At 39.0% G+C, this 16,291-nt stretch overlaps 1 protein-coding gene across 1 annotated transcript in view; it reads left to right on the top strand.

Annotated features, from left to right (window-relative positions):
- Positions 1 to 1,840: 1,840 nt before the first annotated feature.
- DCN (decorin) overlaps positions 1,841 to 16,291 on the top strand; it is a 38,315-nt gene continuing 23,864 nt past the window's right edge. The window contains exons 1-2 of the mRNA XM_036401434.2: positions 1,841 to 1,999; positions 6,060 to 6,295. Of these exons, the coding sequence (XP_036257327.1) occupies positions 6,088 to 6,295 (208 nt within the window). The 5' untranslated portion in view covers positions 1,841 to 1,999; positions 6,060 to 6,087. The remainder of the gene's footprint in view (positions 2,000 to 6,059; positions 6,296 to 16,291) is intronic.

Here is a 16,291-nt window from a genome sequence, read left to right as displayed (position 1 = left end):
AGGAGAGATGGCTGTTCATCCCCACCCTGCCTCCAAAGAAATTACTGAGGCATTCAATTACAACACCTTTCAACCCCATGACAGATATCAGAACAAATGTGTATTAAGGCTTTGCTGTGAAAGGATATGAATGGGTTTTGTGAAGCAAACTGACAACAAGTTTACCCTGACCTGTTCCTCATCAAAATCTTGCTTTGAAATGTTTTTATACACCAGATGCAGCTGGTGACCAAGGTTCAAATAACTGACATTACTAAGATGCAGCCAAGATTTCAGCAAGCCTCATGGCGACACTTCTGGACAAAGATAAGGCTTTGTTGTAAGCATGAAAGCTTGGAACACCACTAATCATATGTAGGAAAATGTCACAACAAAAACCATTAGCAGTCTTGAATCCAGTGGAGAGGCAGGGAAAAGAAGTTAGCTTAAGGACTAGGGGTGAATAACTGATCCCTAACTTTTAGAGTGAGCTATATAAGGAATCTGTAATGTAAGATGTCTGATTACACCTTTGTTCTACAGAGACCAAAACTAACAGACAATTATTCTACCATGCTTTCTTCCACCAAAGGAGAACAATTTTAAGATCTATTATAAGGGCTTTTCTTGAATTTAAATGAGAAGGACAGCTAAACTTTCAAGAGTCTATTATGTTTCTAAAAAATCCTGACTTCTTTTAAGCATCATTTTACAGGCTTCAATTTCAGATTTGCACCTGGTCTTGGCCTAGGGGCAGAAATAAAAAGGATGCAAGTCAAAACACAGAGACACAAGCCTTCAGTATTTAGATAGGACAGCTAACAGCGCAGTGAAGTTACACATGTTCACAATGTGTTCAGTTTACTAAATAAATAGCAATTATTGTATTTTCTCTCATTTCAGTTCACTAGACTTTCAAAATTATGTAGGAATAAAGAAATTGCCTTTTGTCTTCCAGTGACATTTACATAAAACCAGAAATTACTAAAGTAAAATATAAATCTGAACAATAAGTCAGATGCATTTTTCATCCCATATTTTAAAAAAAATCTCTTCTGTCTCTTAAAAAACCCTAACTAAACAAAAAAAACCACTAAAAAATTAAAATATACATAAAACCACCAACACAAAACCCAAACAGTTAAAGCTAATTTCCCCTCTGTTTTGCTGTCCTGGTGAGAAGGCAGCGAAGGAAAAAAAAAAAAAAAAAAGCAAAGTTTATATAAAGCAGCTCTAACCACAAATGTTAGAATCATTTTACTAATGAAAACATGATTTTCCTATATATCAAAACCATGCTGTCATTTGAAAAAATACATGCAAACACTATTATTAGACAAGATAATAATGCATTAAACTATATACTACTTAGTTTGACAATGATTATAACATAAGCAAAGGCAGGTTGATATCTGTTTAAATAGTTTTACTCAAAGCTAACCCATTTCTTCTGATACGAATCTCTAGTTTGCCTAACTCAAAGATTAATTTTATATAATTTCCTTGATTTCCAAAAACTATAAACAAGAGGGAGAGCTAAAGATTCCTTTCATTAATGAATCGTAAAACCCCCTGTAGTTAAAACCAAGAAAACTTTCCTAAATATATGTTGTGGGGACATAAATAAAGTAAGTAGGATGAATTACAGCTAAGAATCTGTCTTATAATGTGCAAGTAGTTTGGGATTGTAAACAGATGAAAGAGAAATAAAGCAAATGAAAAGGAAAAAGGAGGAAAAGAAAGCAAAAGAGCTGATAAAGTTTCTGGCTGCAATACAGGAGACATATCATTACCATATGATCTAATGTGGGTGTCAGCCTGGATTGTGTTCATTGAGAGAAACATTTTTTAACTGTGCTATGGAATAGAAGCAGGAGGGTTTTCCACCAAGTGACAGTCACTGAGCTGAATTTACCCCCTCCTCCTTTCCACACCTGCAAAGCCTTCTGCCTGGGTTGAATATTTAGTTTAATTACATCTCAGCTTTGAGAGCTCCTGTTGCAAATTCCTGGATTAAAAGGTACGGTTTTTAGTAATTCTCTTGAACTATGGTGCACTAATAGAACTTCGGGCAAGTCTACGGCAAGAACTATTTGAATTTTAAAAGAAGCAAGTTAAAAATGCTCCTAAATGTTTACTAATGTTAAGTTTTCTATGCAGCACTTTTGTTTCTTGGAAACATGAGAATACATTCTCAAAGACTGTGCAGATTTCCTACTGTTTATTTGACTGTTCTGTCTCTTGTTTTGATTTGTATAAGCACTGCTGTAGTCCTTTCTTTTTCTTTGCTGTAAACTTTTACAGCAGTATATTCTCTGCAATCCAGTGTTTAGAATCGGTGATATAGAGAGTGTGAAAAATGTGTGTATGATTACATTTCTGCTTTAAACTGCACTCTGTGATTTTTTCTCCTGTGTTTCTTCCTATATTTTTCAGACACTGATGAATATAATTTCAATTTCAGAGAAAAAAAAAGCGTAGAAGTAAGTTAAACAGGCTCTGTGTATGCCTTTGTAATGTTAGAAAGTGCTGTGTTACAGGGTACAAACAAGGGAATCATGATTAAAGAAAGTTCTTATGAATGAAATAGTAGAAAAGAAAATTCATGCAGTTGAAACTCCTGTTAACAGAGTTTTATTCTCTAAAACATCTAACTCCTATGTTTGCATATATAGACTTTATTGCACAAAATGAGCAAAACATAAAATGGAGGGGAATTTTTTGAAACTGGAAAATATTGTTTAGCTGGTCTTTGTGGAATTTTGAGAGATTTCTGACAGTAGGTGAACTAATAATTTAACCTTAATATTAAGGTAAACTGACAAGAAGACCACCAATACAGTGGTGACGTGAACTGATGGAGCATATTTTCAATGGTATTTTAAAATGAAATGTGGCCAAGCCTATGGTATAGTTTCCTCTGCTTGTGGAAAACTCTTCTTCATTGTAAACACATAATTAAAGGAATTTTAAACAGTTATATCCTGCAGACATAAATATTGTGTCACAGAATTCAGATTTTTTTGTTCTCCCTACTCTTTCTTTTTGTAAGTGAAGTGTAAACATTTCTTGGTCGTACAGCTTTGTGTATATCTTTTCTTTTATTTATGTTCAATTACACATGCAAACAATAGGGACAGATGCATGTGTCTGCAGAATGGATGCATATATGCCTGGAGATATCTGTTCCTATATCCTGATTAATATGTGTCTGCTGTTTTCTCTGCTGTATCCTCAGATTATATACTTGATATCCTTTGTTGTCCTGCAGTTTTTCTTTATAGCCAGCTCTTTTTTGATTTCATAAACGTTTTTACAAAACAGGGACGAAAAGAAAGGCCTGCTACAGGGTTTAACTGAGATAAATGAAGTCATCAATATTAATGTGAATAAGAAGCAAAGTGTGAAGACACTCCAAAGTGCCTTTGCATTTGTTTTTCTTTTTTGACTTTTCTGAATGGTAGTAATTAAACTCCAGGATAAGATCCTGATTGTGCATTCTTGGGATGGGTGGTACTTCAGCAGCGACCCTGAGAGGAAATAAAGAAGTTTTAAATATTTTAAAATGTTTTAAAAATGTATTAATACATAAAAAAGACTGAGGATGGTCTTTAAAGGTCCTGACTGCCACTGCCATTCAAGGATTAGTGTACAGCATTCCCAATTTTTTATTGCTGTTAATATATATTCTGAAAATTAATTTGTACTGGGGAAATGTTTTATTGGTCATTTTCACAAAGCAGCTTGTTGTGATGAATGGTGATGGTTTAGCAAATTTTTCTTCTTATCTGAGATAATAAATAAATTGCATTTTTATTTTACAATAATTTGCACATGATGATTACTCTTTCAAAAATCATGTTTTAGATGAAGCCCTGGTAACAGCTCACTGCCATGCATTAACAGCACTTGGCCGTGGCATCCTGACATGTCCCTGTGCACTCTGCCTGCAATGGCAGGGGTGTTGGAGGGAAAGGGACACAGCCCCAGTGTCAGTGGGGAGCCAGGGCAGGAGGAAGCACAGGAGGATGATCCACATGGGGACACAGCCTGCCCCTGCTACATGTCCTGAATTTACAAAGCACTGGCTAACAGGACATACTAAAAACTCTCCAGCTGATGTTGGGGTCTATGATCCCCCTCAGCACAGGCTGTCAGTAAGGTGTCTGTTCCAGGAACAGAAGTACTTTCCTGTCCAACTAAGAAAACAAATATGTCCCTGAAAGAGACAACATTAACAGTGTTTTACTCCATGTGATTTCACTTTGAAGTCTTTGGGATGTCTAAAGATTGTAGATACATGTCTTCCTGTCAGGTAGGTCACAGGAATAGAGGCTATGATTTTAAGACACCAGCATATTTTATTGGGCAACCTAATCATCTTCTCAAGAAACAGACCTAAAGGTTTCTGGAGAAATGTATACTTGGCACCTGTAGGTAGAAATTCATAAAGGAAAATGAACTCCGACACAACATAAATTGTATCTAAATCCAGTCTCATGGCTTTTTTATATATTTAGCTTTTTTCTTAACACTAATCATTCCTTTTAGAGTACCTGGTGGTAGCATGTTAGAAAGGTAGGCTTCAGTAAACTCTCACCTAATATCATCTGTCCATTCTTGACATCTGCCTGGTAGGTTCCATATGTCAAAGTAGAGAGGAAGACAGTCCTCCCCTTCTGCCTCTCCCAGTTTTTTATCCAATAATAAATATGGAGCTGAAAAATGCTCTACCACACCCAAGCTGTTAGATAACTTCTTCTAGAAAAAGAAATAATCCCAGCTAGCATCCAGGCAAGGTGTTTCTAAGATATTGACCTGAAGATGCAAGTGGACATTTTTGCTTTCATTACCATGAGCAGCATCTGCATTTAGGACTACGCCATCCATTTTAAGAAAAAGCTTATATATAAATGACAAGTTTCCCTTTGTGTCACTTGGCAATTTGAAGGCAGATTTGGTTTTGGTGTTTTTGGTTGCTTTTTTTTGTTTGTTTGTTTTGTTTTTTGGGGGTTTTTTTTGGTGGATTTTTAAAATCAATTAAAATCAATAAAGTATGAACTTCATTTTATAAAATAGACAATAAAAGAAAATAATATTCAGAAAATTAGCTATTCTTTACAGTTTTGGTACAAAACCTGCAAACAGTTGTGCAATTTCCCTTTAATGGACATCAAGACAGGTAGCACAAGCTAGAGTGTGTTGAATTGCATCTAGGCCTAAGTCCTAAGAACATGCATTTAAGCAGCTTTTCTTGTTAATATCTATGGCAATACTTACTTGTAAAAGTTGCTCCTGACCATGAAAGTCTGCGGAATGAAGCTCTGAAGTCCTATTAGAAGGTGTGCACACAACACTTCAAGCATCAATTCAAATGCTTATGCAGTGCAAAGCAGAGGATTCTCAGGGTGGATGTCAAAATTTAGAAAGAAAGCCAAGAATATTCAATATAACACAACATTGTATTCCATTTTATCGTGCTGTTTGAACTAGGAAAGAAGTATAGTGCATTTAAGCAACTAGAGACCTTCCCCTCACTTTCCACCCTTTCACTAAATCCTAGTCTTTCTCAGTCAGTTTTACTAGGCTATAATTTAAAACACGCAGCAAGCTGACACTTAAAAATATTTCTCAAGACATGAAATACTGAACTACAGTGAGTTTGGGAACCTCAGGTTTGTCCCCAGGGTCAAACCCATTGCTATGAAATAAATGCTAATGAAATCAAATAGACTGTTACATTGGCAGAAGAAAGGCACATGGAAAATGTGGCTTATTGCTTTGACTCTTTTGCATAACAAAGTTGACAGTGCTGCCTATCCTAAAAAATATTACTCTAAATATGCAAGCAGATGTGTTTACTGTTGCCTTCAAACTGCTCTGCAAAAAAAAAAAAAAGGCCTATTGACAAGCAGTTACCAGACTCCTATCACATAACTGTCCTATTTTTACAATTCAGTTTTCTTTCATTGAGAGGAACAGTTATGCAATTGGTGGATGTTCTGGACCTCCTTCAGGAGGAACTGTGCAGCTTTGGGAAACTGCTACTTTTGTTTTTAATCCGCTGCTTTGAATCCTAGGTTCTGCCAGGCGTCCATGAACTGAGCCATGAGGAGGCTGGCTCTGCTCCTTGTGCTCCTGCTGCCAGCATGCTTGGCCAAGCCATTCCACCAGCAGGGCCTCTTTGACTTTATGCTGGAGGACGAGGGCTCGGCCGACATGGCTCCAACGGATGATCCCGTCATATCCGGCTTCGGGCCCGTGTGCCCCTTCCGCTGCCAGTGCCATCTTCGCGTGGTGCAGTGCTCCGACCTAGGTAAGCCCAAGAGCACCTGCAGAGGCTCTGTGCTCACACTCCAGTCACGGGCTAGCAGCTGGGATGGTGAGGCTGCCATGGACTGTCACTCCCTAACTGGCTTTTTGCAAAGAAATATGCTACAGCTGCGCTTAACCAGAATTTACTCTACAAAGTAGGCCACAAAGCCCTGGCAAGATGGGCGTTTGTTGTGACCATGGAGAATGTTTTGATTTTTTAAATGTGTATTTTGAATGTGTGCATTTAATTTGTTCTTTGAAATGCCGCAGATTTCTCTTGCAGAGAAAATAAGTTTTCAAAGTATTCCTTCAGATTAATATTAAATAACTGCAGTGAGGTCAGACATGGGGATGGAAATATTTTAGAAGGTTCTAAATTGTGTGGTCTAAGGTCCAACACCTTTAATCATACTGTCTAGTACCTCAACATAGAAGTCATCCAATTTCCATAGAAATATATAAGCATGAAATAAGCAACTGAATCATATATCCTGGAACCAGCTTTTTGGAGTAAAGAGCTTGGAAACCCACCAAAATAATGAACACAGCATGGAATTCCTTATTAAATATCTTTCTGAGCCACTATATGAGCTGAAACCATGAGAACATTTCTCACAAACACTCCTTACTCCCTTATGTAAGGGAGGGGCTTGTGTGCACAGTCAGAGTAGCAGGATATGAAGCCATGTCTGCCATCATTTGGCTTTTCCATGCAGAAAAGTCTCAAGTAATGAAGTTGACTTCAGTGAGACTGCTCTTAGTTTAAACCAGTATAACTCAGTCTTAGTTAGTGTACAGTGCAGAAAATAATGTAGAATTGGTTTTGCTCACAGGAAAACAGATGAATAGCTTCTCATGATTTTATAGAGCTTTTTTTTTCTTTTAATCATCCTAGTTCTTTAAATGTATAGCTGGGTGTTTCTATTTTCTTGTTATGACATTGGCGTTGATAATTACTGTAAATCATGGCACAAATCCACCAATTAGGACCTGTGTCTCATTGTATTAGGGGTTGTATAATTACAGAAAGGAGGGGAAACTTTAGCTACACCCCTAGAAACTTCTGTGAATTTATTAAACTGAGCCATGTAATTATGCAATGGATATGTTTGGCAAAGACCCAGTGAACAATGCAAGCCAAGCTGCACGAAACAGAGTGGGTAACCTAAGCATACTTTCAGAAAGCTTCCATAGTACTGTCTCTCTTGAAAGATGTTTTTTTTTACCATTTAGGTGCCAGAGAGAGCAAACATGGATTGGGGGGTGGGGAGGAGGTTGCCCCACATGCCATGAAAGCCTTAGGTTTTATTGTTGTTACACTTAGTAACGCTGATGGAATTTAAGTTATTTAGAGAACTTGTTCTCAGTCTACTTCAATTCTGCAGAATGTAATGAGCTTTCACTTGGTGAAAAAGTAGAGACATTCACACAGGGACCCTTTGCTCCTGTACTTGCTCCTGCAGTTGTGCACTTCTTCACACACACATTGCATAAGATACTTTTGTGTTAGTAGAGTCCCACTGACAAGGAAACTCAGAAATACAGCAATTAATGCCCCAGGTCAGTGTTTCCCAGATAATTTCAAGTGGTGTGAATAGAAAGAGATATATTTTGAGCTTTCTTTATACCCACATGCAATGAAAAAATTGTGCTTTTGGATCAGCTAGGCTGATAACATCCAGCCCTTGGGTACAAAGGAAAAGAGATCTCCCTGGGCTCAAAATACGCAGGCCTGAAAAATGGTAAATAATATTTCCCTGGCAGAACTCAAGGAAGTATTTATCAAGCAGTGCCAGCCTTGGCATCAAGTTTCAGCCATCTTCGTCCCAGCCCCTGATGGGGCACGGCCCAGCTGGGAGGCTCATGAAGAACACAGGGCTGCTGGCTGCCCTGCAAGCAGGGATAGGTGAGCCTGTGTGGCACCTGCTCACAGGCAAACCTGACCTCTACTCTTCTGGATTCACTTCTGTGTAACACACCCAGGCAAAGTCACATTTACCTACTGACTTGAGACAAGGCACTTATTGGCCTTTTGCTGCAAACTGTGGAGGCGACCTCGCGCGCTCCTGAGCTGTGGGATGAAGGACACTCGTGTTTCAGGGATCAGGAGTGCAATTTGCACACAGAAGGCATGAAACTAGCAGTGACAGTTCTGCCTCCCTGTTAACCTGTGCTCCTGGCCTGCTTCTCCCTTCAGCTCTGGGCTTTTCCAACCCAACCAAATTAGCTACATCCGTCCTCCAAAATTATCAAATTTAGTCATCTCGTCCCATGGGTACTAGTTGAAGAAAAATTTCAGGCACAATAACAAGGGTCCTCACAAGGACATATTAAGACTTCCTAAATAAATTCTCACAAAGGAAAGTTGAAACCTGAATCAGGATCCTTTCCCCTACTCACTCTCTGGCATGGAAGGAATGTTTACAGACATGAGCCCATGGGTGCAGGGGACATGCCAAGCAAGGCAGCTGGAGGACCCTAACATGGGCAACATATGGAGACATCTCCTCTTCCTCAACCTGTTTCTTTTGTGCCTAAATGACATTTGCTATTTGTAGATTCTTACTTCATAAGGAAAAAACCAACCATCTGACACAGGATTGTGTGAATAAACCACAGGAGAACTATTGAATCCAGAGTCCAGAGATCAGGTTTGCCCCTTTTATCATGAGCACTGGATGGAAATAGCAAAAAAAATAAAATCCAAGTTCAATAAAAACAGTGAACAAAAATGCCCAGTAGTCCAATTACACTCTTGTCAGCTGAATTTTTGCATTCCTATAGTCTTAAACTTCAGTCACATCTTCCTAAACACATACCTACAAATTAATTTATTTTGCTTCCCAGCCAAGAGCTGAGTTGACAAGAAGGATAATGCTGCCTTCTCACATCCTGAAAAAGAATTCTTTCTAAGTTTTGGTTACTGATGGATCAAAAGCAGAACTCCATTGCCTACATTTCATGAGATGTATTACCTTTGCGAACAGGCTCAAGGATCTTATCAAGGAAGGCCACTGTGCTATCTTTATAAGAGTGCTGCCTTTTATTAATCTACCTCCTGTTGTTAAAAGGGAGCCACAGGTTCACTTTTTGATCATGCTTCAGTATGAGGCATTGCTATGCTGTACCCAGGCTTTTCATAGGAATCACAGGCATCTTCCTTATTAGAGCACAGTACAGGTGGGGAGTAACTGATGTAGCTGCTCAGAGGCCACTTTTCCTGCTCTAAAGTAATATATACAGGAAGATGTGCAGTCAGCTGGGCAGGCAAACACGCCTCAGAAACCCCAGCAAGGATTAACAGTTCCATTTAAAGTCTCATCCCCCCAAAGGGAGTCTCAAGCAAAGTTCATCCAGAGTGTCCTGGTAGGCAGGAGGATGCATGTGTGGTTACTCATCCCTCCAGCAGATGCAGAATGCTTCATAAGCACACTCAGAGGTGGTGGCCAGAGCTTTCTTTCACCTTCAGATAAGTCTGGCAGTCCCTTCTAAATAAGCAGTGTCTCTATACAGGATGCAATGAGATTGCCCTCCTTGGAGAGTTACAGGGCATCGTGGGGGTCTCTCCACCGTGTCACTTGGAGTACCCATGGAGGTTTTGTGGTTTCCTAAAGGTGTGTGAGAGAGACATGCCAGCAAACAAAGATCAAGTGGTATTATAGCTAAAATTGAAATCTTGCCTACAGCTCAGAAATGCAGGGGTTCTCCAGCTTATATAAAGAAGGTTACATTAGAGCTCAGCATGGATGCTGGAGGGTGTGTTTGAAAAGCACTTTGAGACCAGGAGATGAAAGGTTCACAGATATGTAAAGTATTATCAGTAATTATTATCTGGTAACATGAGGCAGTTTATCTGAACAAATAGTGTCTCAATATATCAACTGATGGCTCTTCAACACTTGAACCATCGTAACATGGCAATATATTTGTTGGCAAAAGATAATTTATCTCATTGTAAGAAATCTACCAGAAATATCTGAACAACCATTTTCTGATTTTGACTTCATGTGAGAACCTCATTTTTCACTATAAAGGAGTTATCTCCTTTGCAATATACCTTGTTTTGAAACATAATCTTTGAGGCTAAATGCTCAGCTCAGAAGCCTATAGGTAAATAAACATGCAAAAGAAAGCACGGATTCTTAAGCGGCCAGGCATTAACAAGTACAATTTTTAAATAAAAAATTTTTGTGAATTTATATCATCACTGATGGACCTTTAGGACTAGTTATTCAATTTTGATGTGGTTTTTTTAAATTTTTCTTTTTTTTTTTTTCTTACAATAAAGATTAAAGTCTTACTCCTTTATGTTTAATAGAAGCTGATACGCTCATGAAATCCCCTGGCTTCATAGAACTGGATCATTTACCAAGTTATTATTATTAAAAAAGGAGCCATGAAATCTGGGAAAGTATTCTGTAACTTATACTGAGAATAGCATCTACATCACAAGACCCTGGCCTTAAAACTGACATTCTTTAGCCCAACGTAACTTAGGCTGTCAGCAAGCACAGGCCATTGGGCATTCCACATGCTGACTGGGTGAACTCTTAAAGTGTTGGAGGTCAGACTGGAGGATCTGTAGGAATTATCATAGGATGTTAAGGATCTGAGAGTGGTCTGCTTCCCTTTCATAGTCATTGGGTGAGTTAGGCTGCCCATGCAGGGGTTCATCCTGTCTAAGGTGGATGTCAGTGACAGAAGCATCCCTCTTGGAGAACCAAACTGCCAAGACAGGGCAATCACCACTGGAGGTTATAAAACTTATTTTCAGATTAATGAAGTTATTTTTTTAAAAAATTAAGGCAAGGAAAAATAAACCCACATTGCCATCTTCGTTTAGTTATAAATTTGGCATGGATTCCTAATTTTTTTGTATATACTCTGGTTCGATACAATTTTGGGGATGCCCTGGAAGTTAAAAAAACATTAATTAAAGCCCCTGTGCTCAGTACATTCTGAAAATGTATTAAATGAAGAATCCAATAATTAGAAAACACTCTTGAAAAATTGTCAAGAAAAATATTATTGGCCTGGATGTAGACTACTTTATATTAACAAAAAGCCGTTATCTTTGCCAGTATGGCAGTAAAAGACAGGCCTTCTTACGCCACCACCTGAATTACTGATGTTCCAGTTTCAGCTGATAAGCAGGATCCTAGATGAAAATTAAGCCTCTCTAAGTACATCCCTTCTTTATTTACTGTTTACTCCAAGGTAAAAGTGAGCATCTTTGTATGTTTTCTTTTTTGGTCTAGGTTTTTTTAGATTTGTTTACTTGCTTCAGACTTGGAAATGCCATTTATGAAGTCCTGGTGGCAGGAATGGAAATGCAGACTGCCAAGTCTAAGTGATATAGGAAGTGACTGTTTTCTGGCTTGCTCTGTCACAATTGTTCATTTCTAAAATCTCCCAACGCAATAATAAATAGCTAATAGATAGCTAATAATATATGAGTAAATTAAAAGTGATTATAGGTGATTATAATGTTTAAAACATGCTGAATAACCATTCCTTACATGACCTACTGTTATGGACTAACAGGTGTGCATGTTCTTAACACATTTGTAGGGAGTGTTACTTGGTAAGGGATATAGCTATTTTAAAAATACCCTGTGTTTTCACAACAAAAAGCCTCAAGTATTTAATTGTGGAGGGTTCTCAGCCATAGAAGAGATAAAGAGTCCAAAAGCTCCTTCCCAGTGTTCACTGAGAACCTATAGCAACAGGGAGGAGATCTAGGAAATCAGATCCTGTGTGAAAGATAACCAATGATAACAGCCAGAAACTTCTGGTATCAGCACCCAGCCCTCCAGAAAAACTCTGTTCACACAGTCCAGTTACCATGGTATTTCATAAATCTAATTTTAAGCAGATTTTCAAAACACCAGTTTCAAACCCAAATTGGATTGTCCCAGCCTTATCAAATTTGGACTAGGTGGTCTATAATTTGCTTTACACATGCCCTGAATCTTTGATCAAAAGGAAGTGGTCCAAAAGAAGGTAATCAGTTTACAGGAAAATGAAATATTTTTCTGAATATATTTTATTCTTTTCCTAAAGTTCAAATGAAAAACTATATTCTTCAAACTATATTGTCATTTTTTAAAATTTATTCATCCTCTTTTCCATATCTGCCCTGACAAAAAAAATATTGATAAATGCTGGAATTTTATGTCTCTTTGGCTGTATTGTATTTAATATGCTTACACAGAGCACTGCTGTCCTTTACATTATGAAAGCAAAGTAGCTAGATAATCACAGAATCACAGAATATTCTGAGTTGGAAGGGACTCATCAGGATAATCAAAATCCAGCTCCTGGCCCTGCAGACAATAGCCCCAAGATTCACACCATGTGCCTGAGAGTGTTGCCAAGTTATTCTTGAGCTCTGCCAGGCTGGTGCTGTGACCCCTTCCCTGTGGAGCCTGTGCCAGTGCCCAAACACCTTCTGTGTGAAGAACCTTTTTTAAATATCCAATCTAAACTTCCCCGAACTCAACTTCAGGCCGTTCCCTTGGGTCCTGTCACTGATCACCACAGAGAAGAGATCAGTGCCTGCCCCTCCTCTTCCTATCATGGGGAAGTTGTAAATTGCAATGAGGTCTCCCCTCAGCCTCCTCTTCTCCAGGCTGAATAAAAGAGTAGAACTTGCTGTTGGGCTTCTCTGCAAAGACAGAGGTGGAAAAAATAAACACCAAAACACAGGGATCTCAAAACCAAGGACCATGGGTTTTTTGGGAGGAAAAAAAATATATATTTGTGTTGCAGTTTTCAGCTTATGGAGCCAATAACGAGATTCAAACAGCTCTCTACAAATGACCCTGATTTTAGTAAAATTCCATTTGTTATGTAGGCAACTCTACTGCAAACCTCATATGCAGTCAATAGGAGTTGAAAAACGGGAAAAGCAGTATTTAAAGAATTTATGTACTCTGCATGCATACTCATGTGAGGGAGCATCCAAGAGAGAATCCCATACCATCTCTGTAACATTTTCAGGATTAGGGGATAAAATTTACTTTCTCTTCTTTATTCTTTCACTCTGTGGTAGAGTTTACATCTTCTGGGCTGGAGATGACTGGTAGAGTTGCAGAAGACCTGGGGAAGCTCTATCACTAAATGTCTGACAAAATAAAAGGAGTGACAAAGCATATATGCCTAAGAGTTACAAAGGGTATATAAAACACCCTCTAGTAGAAAGAAGGAATTAGCAGGTCTGTAGATTTCCTGATTCAGTCAGGGAATTCTCTTCCAAAATTTGTTTGTTATTCACTGTGTCCAGACATGACCACAGCAGCTACTTCCATTTTATGACTGCATGACAACAATTCTAAAACATTTATGAAAAATGGCTGTGTTATGTTTAGAAGTACCTGAAATAACTAGGAACATGTCTCTGCCCTCAGGTTATAAACTAGGGCTGTGTAATGACCATGTGGTCAGAACAGGAAGGGGTAAGTTCACTTGAAACCAGAGAAGACGTCCCCCAAATGATTCTTTATGACATTTTGTTAGAGCCAATTCTGGTAAATCCCAAAGTAAAAATTGAGGGAACTATCCTCAAATTGTAATCTGTTGCCTGTTGCTAACTTAAACTGCAGCAGAGGTAAACATCGAATTGCATTACTCCAAAGGGTCATTCAAAACATAATTTGCTATATAATGCTCACTTTTCTGAGTCACTGAAGTGCTCTCTTATGTCTGCTGAAGGAATAAATGTTTCACCTTACTGTGTGAGCACTGGTAGATAGCACATCTGCCTTGCATCCACTTTGAGTAAAGCCATTACACACATGGTGCTGGCAGATTGCATGAATCACAGGGGTCACTTGCTGCTCTCTGATGGGATGTTTTATGTCTGCAACCACAGCAGTGGGAAATGTAAAGCTGATGATTCTAGGAGTTAACTAGAAAACTCATAATACTTGATTTTTATTTCACTTAATGTCTTAATCCCTGAAGTATAAAGATTATTCAGAATATTTTTCTGCCTATCTAAAATGCTAGTGTTCTTTAGAAGGCATATACATTTGAGACCATTGTAATTAAAAGTCAGAAGTAGAAGTTACATGAATTTTAGCTTCAAAAATGTATCATTACTCTTAGGTATTAACTTTTGGAGCCAGGAGAATAACTCTATCTGTACCAAAAATGTGACTAGCACTGAAAAATAATTCATAACAGCTGTGCTTTGCAATGTTCGTTATGCTTTGAAATATGTGTTCACTACTCAGAGTGGGTGGAGGTGGAAAAGAGCAGAGAAAGCCATGCATTCACTTTTATACCTTTGCTAGGGCTTTTATCATTATTAGTACTATCATAGTGGAGAACTATGCATTCGATCTCAGTGTGTGTGAATTAATTTCCATTTTTCTGTGTTTCTCACTCTGTTTTGGGAAGCAAAGTTATAAGTATTTGGGGGGAAAAATACTCCATGTAGTAATAGGTCAGTAGGTCTACCCTTGTGAGGGGCCATCTCAGCAGGGAATGGAGTTTGTTTTCTTGTTCTTTCCTACGGGAAGGGTCAGCCATATACAAAACCAATAATCTGTGATAAAAATAGCCCTAAAATGGATCTTATGAGACTTTCAGACTGCCGAACAGGAAAAGTATCTAAAAGATGGTTGTGAATCATCCTCAAGAAGATATATTTTAAGAACCTTATTCATTCCAGAGTGGTTTTTATATCTAATTTATTAGCAAGAGTGGAGAAAGTGGAGAAGAAGCTTTTAGTTTGAAAGTGGGAGAGAGAAGGAGGCCATGGATACTTGTCTGTAGAAAAAGACAATTGTTTCTTATTTCATGGATGCAAATAATGAAATTACTCCTATTTGCAAATCCCACACAATAGAGAACAAATTTCCAGTAAATACTGTAGCACATTGCCTGAGAAAGTATCAGTAAACTTTTCTAAGTCAAAGCATTCAAGGCAGTTCCTTGCCATCCTTCCAGAAAGCAGTCCTTGGATCCAGTTATTTTTCCGTGACTAAGTATCCTGACCCTGTAAACTTGCCTTTTGCCTCGTTTGCCCCAGAGTCCACTCAGGGCATGGCTGAGGTCGTTCACCTCTGGGAGGATTACTGCCCGTCAGTGGGATGCAGCAGAGCTGGGCTCGGAGCAGGGAGAGCAGGCAGCAGAGAGCACAGACAGCCCAGGCAGCTGCTGGAGAGGCTGCCTCCACTGGGAGAGCAGCCACTGATGATCATGGCTGGGAATTACACAGAGCTCAGTCCAAATTCCTCAGCTGGCAGCAGCTGCTTGCGGAAACTGAGAGAGCCTTGAAACGAGCCCCATTTTATGGCCCCTGTGATAATAATCGTAAGTGTTGCAATGTAGTAACACATGTATCTGAGCTAGAGCCTTCAGATGTCTCTCTGCCTTTTGGCCCGTGCTCTCCAGCTGGGAAAGCAAAGGTTTATTCAGAGGAATAAGCCCCATCCCTGCTGCTTGTGAAATGGATAGGTGAAGGAAAAATCTACCAAAATACCCTAAAGACAGCAAAAAAAATCAAACCACAAAATTGTAAAAGTTGTTTATCACTGTCACTGTTCACATATTTGTGACTTAGGCTTTGTGGTCTCAGTGTGGGAAAGATGCAATTGTCAGGAAAGCGTCCTCATCTCTGGGCTGCAGACTCAGACTTCTGCTTGCTTGGTCTCCCTCGCTGGCCCCATAAATCTTGCATTCCTTTTTCGCACAGTCGTATGGCTTCAGCAGAAATGTGGCTCCATGCCAAGACACAGCCTAACTTGTGGCTCTCACTGCCGAGAAGCTGGAACAGTGAACTGAAACCTCTGCACAGCCAGGAGGGCTCAAAATTCTCCCTTCTCCTTTGTGGTTTGAAAGATTCCATGGCCACTTGATCTCAGCTCCTGTAGCTGAGCAGGTTATTCCTTCAGCTGCAGAAATAATAAAGCCTGCTGTGTACACCAAAACCCATAACATCCTCACACTATTCCCAAATTCCTGCTGCATCTCCCACACCTGTTTGGCT

The sequence above is a fragment of the Molothrus ater genome, chromosome 5 (genome assembly GCF_012460135.2).
Source record: "Molothrus ater isolate BHLD 08-10-18 breed brown headed cowbird chromosome 5, BPBGC_Mater_1.1, whole genome shotgun sequence".
Taxonomy (NCBI): Eukaryota; Metazoa; Chordata; class Aves; order Passeriformes; family Icteridae; genus Molothrus; species Molothrus ater.
Note: the sequence above shows the minus strand (reverse complement) of the source record. Positions and strands in the feature narration are given on the sequence as shown.